The 15,375-nt window shown below is 51.1% G+C and overlaps 1 protein-coding gene across 3 annotated transcripts in view; it reads right to left on the reverse strand.

Moving 5' to 3' along the window:
- Nucleotides 1-5,880: 5,880 nt before the first annotated feature.
- The window catches only part of RRP1B (ribosomal RNA processing 1B), a 29,683-nt gene continuing 20,188 nt past the window's right edge, over nt 5,881-15,375 (reverse strand). For all 3 annotated transcript variants that reach the window (XM_070407104.1, XM_070407102.1, XM_070407103.1), the window contains 3 exons: nt 12,577-12,726; nt 11,279-11,342; nt 5,881-8,530 (listed from right to left, as the gene is read on the reverse strand). In XM_070407104.1, coding sequence (XP_070263205.1) covers nt 8,337-8,530; nt 11,279-11,342; nt 12,577-12,726 — 408 coding nt within the window. In that variant the 3' untranslated portion in view covers nt 5,881-8,336. The remainder of the gene's footprint in view (nt 8,531-11,278; nt 11,343-12,576; nt 12,727-15,375) is intronic.

Raw genomic sequence — 15,375 nt, forward strand, 5'->3', positions numbered from 1 at the left:
CTTCGCAGTTGCTAGAGCCAGTGTGACATCTGTGGGCTGTGACAGCAATCAAAGGCTCCCGGCAGAAAGAAAGTGCCTACAAAATGGGACTCAAATCCAGGAGCTGCCAGGGGAGGATATTTTCAGCGTTTACTCTTGAAACCCTAAGCTGAGAAATAATGATAGGATTTAAAGATTGACGAACCAGAGCCTGAGTCACCAGGCAGTGACTAATGCCAGGCAGAATTGCAGCCACTTTTAGAGTGGGTTCAGCGAGGCAGCGAGTCCCGAACAAAAGGCCTGTCAGAGCCTTTGGTAAACGCGGAGGCAGGACCACGGTGAAAAGGCAGGTGCCTGGAACGCAGTTCCTTGGCTCCTGCTGGCTGCATTCAGGCACCCAGTGTGACCTGCTCCCTAAAAGGGAAATGCACTCGCCATCCACAGGGAAGGGGTACACAGCCTTCCCTGGAATAAACGAGCCTAGGCCCTCTGAGAACAGGGTCTGCCTTGGCCCCTGCCTGAAGCCCCAGGCCCTTATCCTCTTGGACCCCAGGACAGGTCAGTCCTCATGGCCCCTGGAGACACCCTTCTGCTGGCAGAGGTTCAAAAAGGGAAGGTCTAGAAGCTGGCCCTTTAAGTGGACCCCCACTGGAGCCCTCACCTGCCTCTTCTCTCCAGCTCCACCTTGAGGCTGTCTTCCTGTTCCTCAGCCAGGATGGGCAGCTGAAGGCCAAGTGGCAGGCCTGTCGGATTCCTAAGCAGAGTGGGGACAAGGCCTGTGTGCTGCCCAGCTCCCAGCTCTTCTAGGAAGGAGGGAAAAGGTAGCCTGGGAGAGGACACACACCAGAGAACTTGGCCGAGAGCAGGGGTCACTCCTTGGGAGTCACCTGCCTTGCTTTCCTGTTATCCTGGACCTCCTCAGTCAACCAGAAACCTGCCTCTACCTCCCCCCTGCCCCGCCCCACCCCACCCGTCCCCGCTCTGCCAGGCTGACCTCAGACCTCTGGCCAGGCCTCCAGCCTCTCCTGTGTCCGGCCTGTCCTTTGCCTGCTGCTGGGCCACCGGCTTCGGCTCAGCCTGCCTGAAGCTCTTCCTTCTGAGGTCCTTGAGGTGTCCCCAGGGGAGTCCAAACCCTCCTCAAGGTCCTCACAGCGCCTTCGGCTGTAAGTTGCTCCCCCTTGTCCTCTGGGCAAACTTCCTCTTATCTTTGGATGAGACACATGTGGCATCCTAGTGCTGGGACGGGGCTGGTCCCAAGTGACCTGTGCCTTTAGCATGAAATACATACTGTGTTTCCCAGACTCACTATGAAAAAAGGCTGCAAAACATCTTACTAATAATTTTTCAGGTTGATTTCGTGTTGAAATGGTAATATGTGGGGTAAATGGAATTTACTGTTAGCATTGATTTCACCCATTTTTTCCTTCACTTACACTTGTGGTTGCGGTTGATTTTCTGCTGGGGCAGCGCTGGTTACTTCCACCTCTCAGGGCCTCTCCTCCGAGACCCTGTTGCCTTTCATGTCTGTGCCTGCCCCAGTGCCTGGCACTTCCCGGACACCCGAGGTACCTTTCTCCAGAGAGTGAGTGTGGAGGTGGCAGGAGCGTGGGGTTCTCTGATTCCGGCTGCCAGTTGTACGTGGTCCAGTGCCTCAGGAGGCAGCTCGGTGTTCTCCACCCTCTGAGCCCAGCAGGTCACCATGGAACATTCGGATTTCAGGGTGTAGACCTGGCTCCCACAGGTTTGCAGGCTCTGAAAACAGATGTACGTAAGCGGAGTCATTTTTCTGCATTCATGTTGTTAAACAAAACTTTGACTTGGCTTGTGCTTCATTTATAGAAAAGTGATATCTAGTTGGGCCATTGGTAAAGTGACCAAGCTTATCCCAGGGCTCTGCCATTCACTGCTTAACCCCACTGTATGGGGGCTGCCTGACGGCTAACCCCAGAACGTACTGACCTCCAAGGTCCTTGGTAGATCCACAGTTTTGAGACAAAAGTTAGATGATAACTGTGTGTGAAAAGAGTCAGGATCTCCGGGGAGATGATGCCTGTGGGGTTCCCTGTCCCCACAGTGCCGGGTTCAGCTCCTGGCCAGGTGAGAACTGGCCTCGGGTTGTTTCCCTGGACACACACAGGGCTGGCCCTGGTGCTGGGCCTGGGCTGTCCAGGGCCCACGTCTCAAGGAAAACAAGCCTGTGCTACAGGAGGTCCAGTCCTGACACCGGGAGGGGGAAACCACCCTGCCTGGAGTTGGAAAAAGTCCCTCTCCCCTCCCAGCTTCCCGAGAAAGCTGGAAAGCTGAGGTCAGAGCTATCATGGCAACCAGCCCAGCCTATTGCTCTGAGACCTGGCCCAACTCAGCCTGGCCGGGGTCAGACGGCCAGCACTTTCTGTACTTGGGTCACTGTGATCAATGGAAAGGTCACAACCCCTGCTGGACCATTCCCAGTCAACCTGTGGGCTGCAGGTCAAGGTTAGAGTCACTCTTCAAAAACGCAATGTCATGAGAAAAAATAAGGGAGGTTCTAGAATAAGAGAAACTTTAGTCACTACAAACAAGTGCAATGTGGGATCCTCGGTTACTTTCTGGTTAAGAAAAATATTTGGGGATGACTGGGGGGAAATGGTGTGACTACGATGACGTGCATATAGAGATCACTCTTTGGCAATGTTGGCTGGAGTGTGTGCGAATAAAAGGTCACGTTGTCCATAACTGAGTCTGAGATGGTTCAGTCCAAAGAATATATAAACCAGACGCACGGCACCAGTTCACTCGAGTTGACGGTCTGTGGGTGTTTGGGTGCAGTGTGTTCTGCTCTCACGTACGTTCTGAAAGTTAAAGGCTCATAGACAGACAACAGTATGGTGATTACCAGAGGGAAAGGGGTAGGGGAGGGCGGAGAGGGTAAAGGGGGAAAAATGGTGATAGAAGGAGACTTGACTCAGGGTGGTGAACACACAGTTCAAGGTCTAGATGATACATTATAAAATTGTATACCTGAAACCCATATAGTTTAATTGACTGGTGTCACCCCAATAAATTCAATTAAAAATAATAATAAAAAAAGAAAGTTAAAGGCTGAGGCCCAGGGGATCTGGTGGGAGTTTCTCCAGCTTGGAGCTCAAGGATGTCCATCAAAGGAAAACCCCTCTGGTTTTGTGTTTCTTCAACTGGAGTAAATTCGATGCATCAAATACTCACTGAGGACCGTTCTGTGTGGAGGCCTCTGTGCAAGGCTGCAAGTCTGCGACCAGCTTGCGTGTGCAGGTGAGATGCAGGTGCCCATTCTGTGGCTCTGAGGGGCTGAGATCCTGTGTCCCTAACCCGCTCTGGAGGTGCCCTGTTGCTGGCCAGTGCCCAGACTTCGAGAAGCACATGTACAGCCCTGTGGGGCCAGGGCTTGGTGGGTGGAGGTAGGTCAGAGCCTAGGCTCTGCAGATTAGGGGAGCTGGGATCATACCCCTGCTCAGGCATGTACCAGCCGTGAGGCCTGGGCAAGGGCCTGGCTTCTCCAAGCCTTGCTGCCTCCTCTGTGGATAGGAACTCATTACATTTCCCTCCTGGGAAGCTGTGGGGACATCTGTCAATTGCAGAACCTGGCAGAAGAGAAGGCTCCCCAGGGAGAAGCTCCTGCACCTCCCAGGGTCTGGAGAGACAGGGGCTTTTGCTTCGAGTCCCACAGCCCCCTGCTCTGAGTTTTAGAAGGTGCGTCCTCCATAACACCTACACCAGCCTCTGGGCCCTCCCTGCGCTCTCTCTACATCTGTGGAAGCTTGGAGGTAAATGTCACTTTGGTTGCTGATCTAGGTGGAACAGCTCTTTCCCTCCCCCCTGCTCCCCCTCCCCAACCCTGCCCCATCCCCAGAAGGGGAGGTGGAACTGCCTGGGTGCAGAGCCCACTGAAGTACTCCTGGGAGGCAGAACCATGGGCCAGGGCTGCAGCCCAGGTTCGCGTCACAGCCTCCTGCTAGTCTTACTCAGCTTCTGTAGATTTTGTTGAATACATGCTTCTCAGTTTGTTGCAGCCCTTTGACCAATCCCTAGAGACTCTGAATGGTTGTCTTTGTCATCCTGACCAGCATGTCAGATGTCCTCTTTGGGGGACAGTTGGGGTCCCTGAGCTCCCTGCACTGCCACCTGGAGGCCCCACTTCTCCTTGCTGTTCTTCACATGCCCCTGCCTCAGGGCCTTTGCATGTATGGTTCCTGCTGCTTGCAATGCTTTCTCCAGATACACCCAAGTCACTTTTCAACCTCTTTTGGTGTCTGCTCAAATGCTGCCTTCCTGCAAACAAAAAGGCCTTGCCAGCAGCCAGGTAAATTAAGAAAAAACATAAACATTAAAGTATGGATTCAATTTATCTTTTTTTTTTAAAGCCCTCCCCCTCCCCGCCCCAGTCAATACGGATTCGATTTAATATTCTTTCCAACACTTAATAAAACCAGCAACCGTTTCCCGATTGTCTCTATACTCCTTGTGCTTGAAGTTCAGTAGAAACTCAAAAGGAGACCGTGTTTGCGAAGTCTGAGTGCCATCTGCACAAAGTTGTCCAGCTCTCCAGGGGTGGGGCGGTGTCACATATGACAGGGCGAGCGCCCACTGCATCCTTGCCTTCTTCCTGGGTTGCTTTCCCGTCTGGAGCTCCTGTCCCCTGCTGACAAGCACACGGTCACCTGGTTATTGTCCCCACCACGTCAGGGCACGGCTTGTGTCTGCTGACCCCTGCATTTGCAGTACCTCGTCCAGGACGAGGCCTGGCACAGCAGAGGTGCAGCATTTACTGAGTGGTGTAGAGCAGCGGGGGCCAAACGGTGGTCCAGGGAACACTGGTGGTCCGTGAGGTCCGAAAGACTGGTGACCGCTGGTGTAGAGGACACAGTCCGTGTACGCAGGGAGAAGTAGTCTTCTTAGGAGGGTGGCTCCTGTCATGTGCAAAGCTGTTCTCTGAGCTCACCAAGTGGGTGCATGTGGAAAGAGGGGGACAGCCATGGGGGCTCAAAGGAGCCAAAGGCAGTGCATGTGGGGCGAGAAGTGGGGCAGCGGGAGAGCGGGAGCCAGCCGATGGCCAAAAGCTCAGAGCTGCAGGCGCAGAGATGGGGAGATCCAGTGATGGTCACTCCGAAAAATGCCCTCCGAGTGTGTCTTTAGGCTTGTGGAGGGAGGGTGAAGTAACCTCTGCCCTAACCCCCAAACCTTCCGGACAGGGTTGCTCCCTGATCCCTACAGTATCTTAGGAAGGGGGCCCTGGTGAGGCCCTGTGAAGAGGGGTGAAGACAGAGAACTAGACAGAGGAGCCCTGGCCGGGTAGCTCAGTTGGTCTCGATTCACCAAGGTTGCAGGTTCGATCCTGTCAGGGCACATACATGAAGCAACCAATGAACACATAAATAAGTTGGACAACAGATGGATGTTTCTCTAAGAGCAGTATGTTGGAACTACATTTGAGACAGAAAACTCAATGCCTCTTGTTAGAGGGACGGACGAACACAAGTGCATCCGGGTGGTGCAGTGCTGTGTGGTCCCAGTGCGGACACGGGGGTCAGGACATACGAATGGGGGGTGGGCCTTCCTGTTCCACAGTGCCCTCAACACCTGGCGGCGGTCTGGGGTGAGCTGGGGAGGCACCCAGGACAGTGGCACCTCGGCATCGTCCTCACAGGCCGAGGCCTGTGCTTTATGGTAGGTCTGGCAGCGAGTGTCTGCTCCCCCTTCCCGCGAGAGTGTCCCAGCAGCCTCCCCCCCAGCTCCGTGTAGTGAACACATGAGAAGGACAGGTGCCTGAACAGTCTGTTTTCAAACCCTCACAACGGCGCCAACACCTCCCACCCCTGCTGCACTGAGCAGTTCCCCGAGAGGCGTATTTTTATGCACACTGACCGTCAATATCCAATACAAGTCTGAGGCAAAAACAACTTTTTTATTGAACTTGGCTTTGATGAGTACTGACAAACCCTGCAGACACTAACACAAAGTGGTCGTAAACAAACAGTCCTTGCCAGCAGTCAGGTGAGTTCAGAGAAAACACACAAAAATCAAAGTATGGACTCAATTTCATATTTTTTTCCAACAATAACAACTGCTTTATACTCCCCTTTGTGCTTTCAGTTCAGTAAAAGTTAGAAAGGACAATACGCTGTAAAGTGTGATACCAAATCGTACAGACGATTGTTTTACAAAATACTGTAAGATCGACAGCATTAAATTATTTCCTATTTTGGACTGCCAAGTCCCCTTGGCCATTTTACCTAGGAAAATAGCATGCATCAAGTAGAAAACCAGTATTCTAAATAGTTTATCTGACATTCTTGTATGTATACATAATGAGAATTTTAAAAAATTGTTTTTTTCTTTTTCTTTTGTAGCCAAAATTTAGGCATTAAAAATAAGCCACAGTAAACCTACTGGACTTACCCACAAAATGGAGTAAGTTAGGACAGAGTCAGAGGACAGGTGGAACCCAAGACACACTGTTCCTTCAGGACCCAGTCCGCAGGCAGGCACGTGCAGGAGCACGCACAGAGCACTCGCTGTAGCCCAGAAGAGACAGGTGACATACAGCGCTACGAAGAGAAGGTCCTGCACACATCACGACAATAAATGTGCCATTTTTTGCCCTAGAACATCTTGCGAAGACATCTTAACGTGGCTGGATTACATGGCCCATTTGACTATAAGACCTATCTTTAAAGCTGAAATAAAAGTTGTTAGAAAAATAATTTGACCAATAATGATACTTTTGTAAAAAAAATGAAGTTAAAAATATCTGACAACTCAAATCTAATCTTTTCACACATCAGTTCTGGTTTTGAATGACTTTTAAGTATGATGGCGAATGTAGCTCACTAAAACCATGCAGCCACAAGGTCATCTTGTATGAAGACGTCTCACTACAAGAACTAACAGCAGCACAATGTTCGCTGTTTCTTTCTTCCTGACCTAATTGTGACACTTCGTTATAGAGCAGGCAGAGAACAGTTCCCCTTCCTTCGCAGCAGGGCCTTCCTGGGTAAGTCTGCCCCCCTGGTCATGTGATTAAGGAAACCACTCAGCTGGACCATGTCATCCCAGAAGGCCTTTCTTCCGAAGCCACAGCCCTGACCAGGGAGGGGTGGCACCCCAGGCCCTCAGCTGGGAAGTAGCAATGTGGGCTGGCCCTGGTTTTGGTGAGAAACTGGGGCTCCTGCTTGGGGGGAGGGAGGCTTTCACTCTAGGAGGCCTGAGATCCCTGAGTGGAGAGCAGGCTGGGGAAGCCCTGGGCACCTGAGGCAAAACTGTGTGTCCCCCAGTTACGACTGCATCTTTAGGTCTGCAATTTGTTACTGTGCAAACTCGAGAATGAGCTGGGCCAGGGGCTTTTCTGACGCGACCCCTGACTCCCGAGTCTGCATCTCACCCCTCATTCAGGCTCTGAGATCAGATTAAGGATTAATCAGCGCTGCTCCAAGTTGCATTTGTTTCTCCAACTATAAGTCTGTGTGCCTCCCACCTTTTCTAATTAAAATGAGGACTTTATAAAAATCTGCTAGTGCATGATTCAGCATTTCAGATATTAGGTAACTATGAACAAGTAAATACACACAAATGGTCCTGGCAGTTGCTCGCCTGCCTCCCAGCAGGAGCTCGGTCTCCGGGTGCTGTGGCCAGGCCTTGGAACACTGTTTTCACTTAAGATAGGAGAGCTGCTCATGTGGACGCCCGGCGATAGGCCGCTGGCACAGACTTTTACGTATACAGAGCAGCCAGAGCACGATGACTGGACGGGGGTGCGCCGGGGGGCGCTGCTCTCTGATGAGGACACTTTGGGCTGTCTGAGAGGTAGCAACACAGGGAAGGCCACAGGCCACGGGCTCTGCTCTCCTGCCCCCACTAGAAGGCTCATCCCCAGCTGTATTTCGGATTCAAAGAGTCATCCGATCAAAAACTGCCCACTACCCACAGAGCCTGGGAGCAAAGCCTAGGTGCTTTTTAAATGGAGACTTACATGAAAAACCACCAGAAATCAGCCAAGCAGGCAGACACGAGTACCCAAGCTGTGCACAGGCGGACAGCCGATGGAGTCTAACCCCAGGCTGTCACCTGCCAGCATCATCTATCAGTGGTGAAGGTCACATGCTCTCGGCTCCCACGCTAGGGGAGTCACCAAGGTTCCACGAGTGTGGAAATCCCGGTGAGTGCCAGCACAAACCGTGTTTGTAGTGAAACTTCAACCAAGATGCCCACAGCAGCGTCATGGCTCACACTCTGACCCTCTATATACAATTTATAAAGCAATAAAAAACACCCCACCTTTTAAAAGTTATAATTTATAGAGTATTCTGTACAAAAGCAGTTTTTACAAAGGGACTCTGCTACTATTAGAAGAAGTCCATAGCTGTTGGCCTTCTCTTTGGGGTGGCAGTCAGCGGCTTCTTGGTCCCCGGGGGGGTGCTGGCAGGGGAGCTGGTGGGGGTCTTCAGCACTCCGTGGAGGGGCCTCTGCTCAGGGTTGAAGGCCACTCGGGAGGGGCCTGTGGGGCTGACTAAGATGCTCTTGTCTGTCTTCTTGAATTCTGCCCAATGAAAGTGAGCCACACGTTAATGGGTATGATTTCTCTGTCCTGCCAACCCACCCCGTGTCCTGCCTCCGTGCTGCCCAGGAGGCCCTGATGGAGCCAGGGCGCTCGGTGCAGGGCAGCCCCGCAGAGAACTGGCCCCCAGGGCTTTCTGAGGAAATGAAAGTCACCAGCAAGAATGAATTTACTCAAGAGAGGAAGGGGAGGAGAACCAAGATGGCGGCATAGGTAAACACCGGAGTTTGCTGCCGCAAACAACCACTTCAAAAATACAACTAAAAGACGGAACAGACATCACCCAGAACCACAGGAAAGCTGCCTGAGGAGAGACTCTTCAACTAGAAGGAAAGAGAACAGCAAACCGAGGCTCAGAGGAGGCGCAGTGTGGAAAATACAAAGGTACGAAGGTGCGTGCGCAAAGCGGGCTGGTAGCTGAGGGCGCGATTGTCGTTTTCAATCAGGAGGGAGTCTCAGACTCTGGGCTCCAGATCCGGGCGAGTCTCTAGGGACTCAGACTCAGACGGGAGAAGCAGGATTGTCCGGCATCAGTTGGAATCTGAGGGCAGCTTTCTCTCTGAGGTTTGCAGCGGCTGCCGGGGTTCTGAGAAGCAGAGCCTCTGGGAACGGGATTGAGAGCAGCCATAACTGCTCCCTCCGCCTGCCCTGTAGATCCTGTGCGACCCGCCCCGCCCAAGCCCTGCGCAGAGCCATTTGCCGGATAGCCTCAGGCAAAGGCTAGATTAGCACCTCCCCAGAGGACAGAAGTTTTCCACACAGCTGATTCTCACAGCCAGTCAGCCTGGTGGTCAAATCCCTCTAGTATTAACTACAACAATCAAGGCTTAACTAGAACAAGACTGCACACAAAGACCACAAGGGGGTGCACCAAGAAAGCATAAAAAATGCGGAGACAAAAAAACATGACAGAAATGGAGGATATAGAGCTAAAAAACGCAATTTTGAGGGCTTGCAAGAAACTTGAGGAGAGCCTCACAAAAACTAATGAGACCCTTGATGCTACGATAAAGAAACTAGAAATTAAGCATACACGGACTGAAATAAAGAATATTATACCCAATAGCAGACCAGAGGAGCGCAAGAATCAAGCCAAAGATTTGAAATTCGAAGAAGCAAAAAACACCCAACCAGGAAAGCAAAATGAAAAAAGAATCCGAAAATACGAAGATAGTGTAAGGAGCCTCTGGGACAGCTTCAAGCGCACTAATATCAGAGTCATTGGAGTGCCAGAAGATGAGAGACAGCAAGATATTGAAAACCTATTTGAAGAAATAATGGCAGAAAACTTCCCCCACCTGGTGAAAGAAATGGATTTACAGGTCCAAGAAGCGCAGAGAACCCCAAACAAAAGGAATCCAAAGAGGACCACACCAAGACACATCATAATTAAAATGCCAAGAGCAAAAGACAAAGAGAGAATCTTAAAAGCAGCAAGAGAAAGAGACTCAATTACCTACAAGGGAATACCCATACGACTGTCAGCTGATTTCTCAACAGAAACTTTGCAGGCCAGAAGGGAGTGGCAAGAAATATTCAAAGTGATGAATAGCAAGAACCTACAACCAAGAGTACTTTATCCAGCAAAGCTATCATTCAGAATTGAAGGTCAGATAAAGAGCTTCACAGATAAGGAAAAGCTAAAGGAGTTCATCACCACTAAACCAGTATTATACGAAATGCTGAAAGGTATCCTTTAAGAAGAGGAAGAAGAAAAAGGTAAAGATACAAATTGTGAACAACAAACATGCATCTATCAACAAGTGAATCTAAGAATCAAGTGAATAAATAACCTGATGTACAGAATGAACTGATGATTATAATAGAATCAGCGACATAGAAAGGGAATGGACTGACTATTCTTGGGGGGGAAAGGGGAATGGGAGATTCGGGAAGAGACTGGACAAAAATCGTGCACCTATGGATGAGGACAGTGGGTGGGGAGTGAGGGCGGAGGGTGTGGCGGGAACTGGGAGGAGGGGAGTTATGGGGGGAAAAAAAAGAGGAACAAATGTAATCTGAACAATAAAGATTTAACTAAAAAAAAAAAAAAAAGAAAAAAAAAGAATGAATTTACTCCCCAAATGAAAATGCCCTGAGGGCCCCCTTGTGATACTTGGGTTCAATAAAGAGTCCCAGGAGGAGCCCTCTTTCTGGCATTTATTCCTCCCACACTACCTCCCCATCCACAGACTCAACCTGGAGAGATGGAGGGAGACGGGGCTGCCCAGGGCTCTCCTGATAGCTGCTCCCCTGTGCACGTGTGCGTACATTTGTACGTACATACATACAGATGCGCACGCACATAGATACTTGTGCCTAAAGAGAGTCAGGTTTTACACTCATATACTTTAAAAAACATTGGTTTCCTTTGGGAAAAAACCAACACAAATGAATCACACCCATGTCAAAAGCTGAAAGAAGAGATGTCCCACTTTTCCCCGCCTCTTGGGTAGGGTGGTTCTGAATTTAGGTAGAGGCGGCTATAGCTTACAGACGATTAAATCTCAGGCCAAGACGACTAACATATTCTAGGCAGGTAGGCCATCCACCCATCCACATCACTTCCTACCAGGTCAGCTCCTTCCAGAGACCCCAGAAAACCTGACCCCCAAACCCCACCTCCCCTGGCCGCCCCGCTGGGGAGATGGGGACCAACTCTGCCTCGGGAGGGGTCAGGGCCCTCCCCCCCAGGAGCAGACGGTGACTGCAAGCAAACCCCGCACTCACCCGCAGTCATGTTTCTGTTCAACCCGAAGGTGACCTTCTTGGAGCTGGACGGTGCTTTGTTGAGCTGCAGAAAAAAAGCATAATGGGAGTGAGAGGAGCACAAGGAGCTGAGGCGCCCTGTGTGTCTGCGTCCCTGAGCACTCACAGGAGCGCTCAGCCTGGAGGCCCCAGGGCCTGTGTCCGAGTCCGTGGCCTCACCAGGACCACGCTGCACACGCCCCAGGTCTGGGTTGCATGAGCACTTTGGCAGGCACACTTCATAGACCTGGGAGGTGGGCAGTGCCAGCACCCCTCTGCAGTAAACTGCCTCACTGCCGACTCCACCTCTGCCTTCCGGGGAAGAAAGCAGAGCAAAATTACCATGTCTGAAACCTCCAAGTTATAGAAAAAGTTCAACACTGAAAAGTTATAAGGAGTTCCCACTCACTGCATCCTAGAATTTAAGCCTTTACTTGAGAGCAAAATTGCTTAGATTGTATCTACAATGGGACTGAACTCTGGTGAGCAATGTACCCACATCCCCGGCCTTTTGTGCACAGAACTCCAAACTGATTTGGAGCATTTTCTCAAATTTCTTCCTAGAACCCCGTATTTTTGTGTGAATCCCCAGTTCTACCTCAGACCGTTTTGCTTTAACATTATCATTTCATCAGAGGACCTGGCTTCTATAAGCCCAGAGTCATTTACAAATATCCTGAAAGTGTCTTAGGCATAAACACTCACATGGGCAGTGGTCCCTCTGCCGGCTGGAGGCTATTTATACAGCACCTACTGCTTTCTCAAAAAGTCCACCTACTGTGGGTCTCCCCAGCAGGGCCAGCCCAGGCCCCTGTCTCCACAGCTCCAACAAGACCTCCATCTCCTGGACGCAACCCCAGATGAGCCTCCCGCAGACACTGGTCTGCATCTTGGCAGAGGCGACCCGTCCTTCATGGCCTCCCACCTGGTTTCCCAGAACAGTGCTCATCTCACCTGACTGGGGACAGCACTCGTTCCTTCTTCTAGTCTGAGCACCTGCCAGTGTCCGTGGCAGGCCCCTCTGGTCTTCCTCCATCTGATCTGTAAATCCAGGGCCCTCAGGGGCCCCCTTCACTCCTGGTCTCTTTAGATCTCTCCTATTCCCATGAGTTCTAAGAGGAGGCACCTCTGGTCAATCCCGAGGGTCGGCCCCTGAAGTCCCAGCACAGCCCGCACAGCAGACCTGGGCTCCTAGAACAGGAACCTGTGCACCATGAACAGGAGCAGAGGACAAGTGTCTGCTGAGCACAGCCCCTCTGGTTTGGTAGCTGTGCGCTTACCTGCATAGCAGGGGTCACAGGGGTGGCGGTGCTGCTTTTAGCTTTTCTGAAGAACAGGGGCTTTGGTAAGAAGGGGGTGTCAAACTTCACAAAGTCATTCTCAGTCCTCAGCTTCTTCTTCTTCAAAGGGCTGAAAGCTCCACTGCTCCCCTGTGTGAGGGATGAGAAGAGAGGGGAGGTCACGTCCAGGGCCACCTGCGCCACACCTACACACAGGAAGTGAAAGTAGGACGGGTGCAGACACCATGGGGAGCAAGGCCACAGGTTGAAGGGGATCTCAATGAGACCTATTTACCAGTTCCGATGCCCCATCCCCCACCATTTCTGGAACCAGACTTGCAAACACCTTTTCTGGCTCAGCAGAACACACACTTCATGAACAGAATTGCCACTTCACCATAGTAGGGCCAGAAGTTTCCTACCTTTTCAAAAAAATGTTTTTTTAAATGATTTTTTAGAGAGAGAGGAAGTGAGAGGGATAGATGGAAACACCAAGAGAAACATAAATCAGTTGCCTCCCACACACCCCCTACTGGTGATCAAGCCTGCAACCTGGGCATGTTCCCTGACCGGGAATTGAACAAGTGACCTTTTGGTACATGGGTTGATGCTCAACCAACTAAGCCACACTGGCCGGGCCCGGAAGTGTAGAGCGCGCCTGGGAAGGCGCATGAGCTGATTGTTGGCTGAGTCCAGTGGTGTCGGCAGAGCCACGTCCTAGAAACATACCGTGCCAGAGGCAGGTATGCTGTTGGCCTGACCGTTAGCTCAGATGTCAGGGGGTGGGTTTCATTATCTAAGTTTAGCCAGGTGCAAGGAACAGACGCAATTATCCGGGCTCAGCCAGGAGTGACAATTACAAAGAAGCCACAAGAATGAAGAATTGCAGCTTGATCCTTAACCATGATTTCACTAATTTCCTTTGTCTTAAACTCTAGTAAAACTTCCTGGAATCATGCTGTATATAATAAACTTGCTGCACCAGCTCTGGGTCACTGTCCCTCCATCAGAGGGCAGCGTCCCACCTGGTCCCAGCTTTCCCTACTATCTCTGTCTGTCTCTTTCCTTTTCTCAATCCCCCGCCGCCCCTACTCATGACTCGTCCTCTCTCTAGCTGTGCTGGTCGAGGCCCAGGAGAGAGAAAAAATTATACAGAAATTTCCTATCTTTTCAGCCACAAGAACTATTTTTATTTTTCTTCAAACTCAAGGCTCATGTTTTGAAGATTTCTGTCTTTCTCTGGCGTAGCCTTTGCTCCTGGGCTACAAGCCTGTGCAGCATGTTACTACACTAAATACTACAGGCAACTGTAGCAGAGGTAAGCACTTGTGTATCTAAACACAGAAAAGGTACAGTGTAAACGATACAGGGCTCTGAACAGAGGCCCTGTCCATGAATGGAGCTCGCCGGCCTGGAAGGTGCTCTGGGCCAGTCAGTGAGGGAGTGGTGGTGATGTGGAGGCCAGGGCATTACTGCACACACTGGAGACTTTGTAACACAGTGCATTCAGGCAACACTAGATTTATAAAACGTATTTTTCTTCTTCCATAAAAGAACCTTAGCTTACTGTAGGTCCACGTAAGGCAGATGAAGAACATTCACTGGGTGCTTTACAGCTGACCACCACCCAGAGCAAAGACTGGGCACTAGTTCTGGGACTGCAGGGGTCTGGGAAACCCAATGTGGCCAATGTCACACGGGTGGTTTTGGCAAGTCCTTGGTCCTGGCTTGGAAGCTGTCTGCCTTCCCTGAGCACCCATGAGGGGCAGACCCAGGAATCCTCTCCCACGCGCCTTCCTACCCCTGCTGGCAGAGATGTAGAGACACACTGCCCTTTTTGGAGGAAAACCCCCCGATAACCCTGTGGTTTATTTAGCAACAGTTCTAATCCTCTCGAAGAGAGGGTGCAGGCCTGTGAAAATGATGCGAAGTAATTTTCTGATATTTTTAGTGAAGAAAGAGCATCAAATGAATAGTGAGTGCAGGGAGGAGGCTGCAGAGCCAAGGGAAGGTGACACAGCTTGTCAGGGGAAGGTCTAGGATTAGAGCGAAGTCCAGGTGAATGTTCTGCTTTCCCCAGCTAAGGCTTCTTACTGACCAGAAACTCCCCTAACATTCACACTGCTGCACAGTAGTGAGTGCAAACACAAGTACTGAACAGGGATCAGCAAGCCTGTTCGTGAAGGGCCGGGGGTAAATGTTTTTGGCTTTGAGGGCCACAAGGTGTCTGCCACAACTACTCCTCTCTGCAGCTGAGGAGTGAAAGCAGCAGGGAGTGTGCACGATCAGGCGTGGCTGTGCGCCAATGGAGTTATGTTTGCCGACCACTGAATGCACGGTATGTCCGGAGTGAGGGTGTGAATAGTGGAACCAGAGCCCAGTTTTCATTCATATATGGGCCTAGAGAGCCAAGCGGAAAGAAAGTCTTTTCATTAAAAAGAAAGCATGGGCACGCGATTGGTCCTGAGTTGAAAGAAAAATAAGGCCGGCATTTGATGGAGGAACTTGTCTGCCTGTTTACACTGAAGGGCGGCCTGTCTGCCTGGGCCACAGACGATTCTCCCAGCTTGATGTGGCCCTTCTGCAGCCCCTCAGAGTGAGCAGTGTGGTGGGGGGAGGGTGGGGGTGGAATGAGGAGTGGGGGAGGAGAAGGGTGGCGACTGTCTCAGACATGGAAACGGGTCACATTTCTTTACTGTTGGTAAAGGGAACGATGAATCATGACAGCTGCTTAGTTCGGAGGCCTGACCTGTCTCCCCCTCCTCCCTCCATCACAAACGGAAGCCTGAGGCAGGGCCC

Source organism: Myotis yumanensis, unplaced genomic scaffold (assembly GCF_028538775.1).
Source record: "Myotis yumanensis isolate MYYU_CA2020_CCGP unplaced genomic scaffold, mMyoYum1.0.hap1 SCAF_2, whole genome shotgun sequence".
Lineage (NCBI taxonomy): Eukaryota > Metazoa > Chordata > Mammalia > Chiroptera > Vespertilionidae > Myotis > Myotis yumanensis.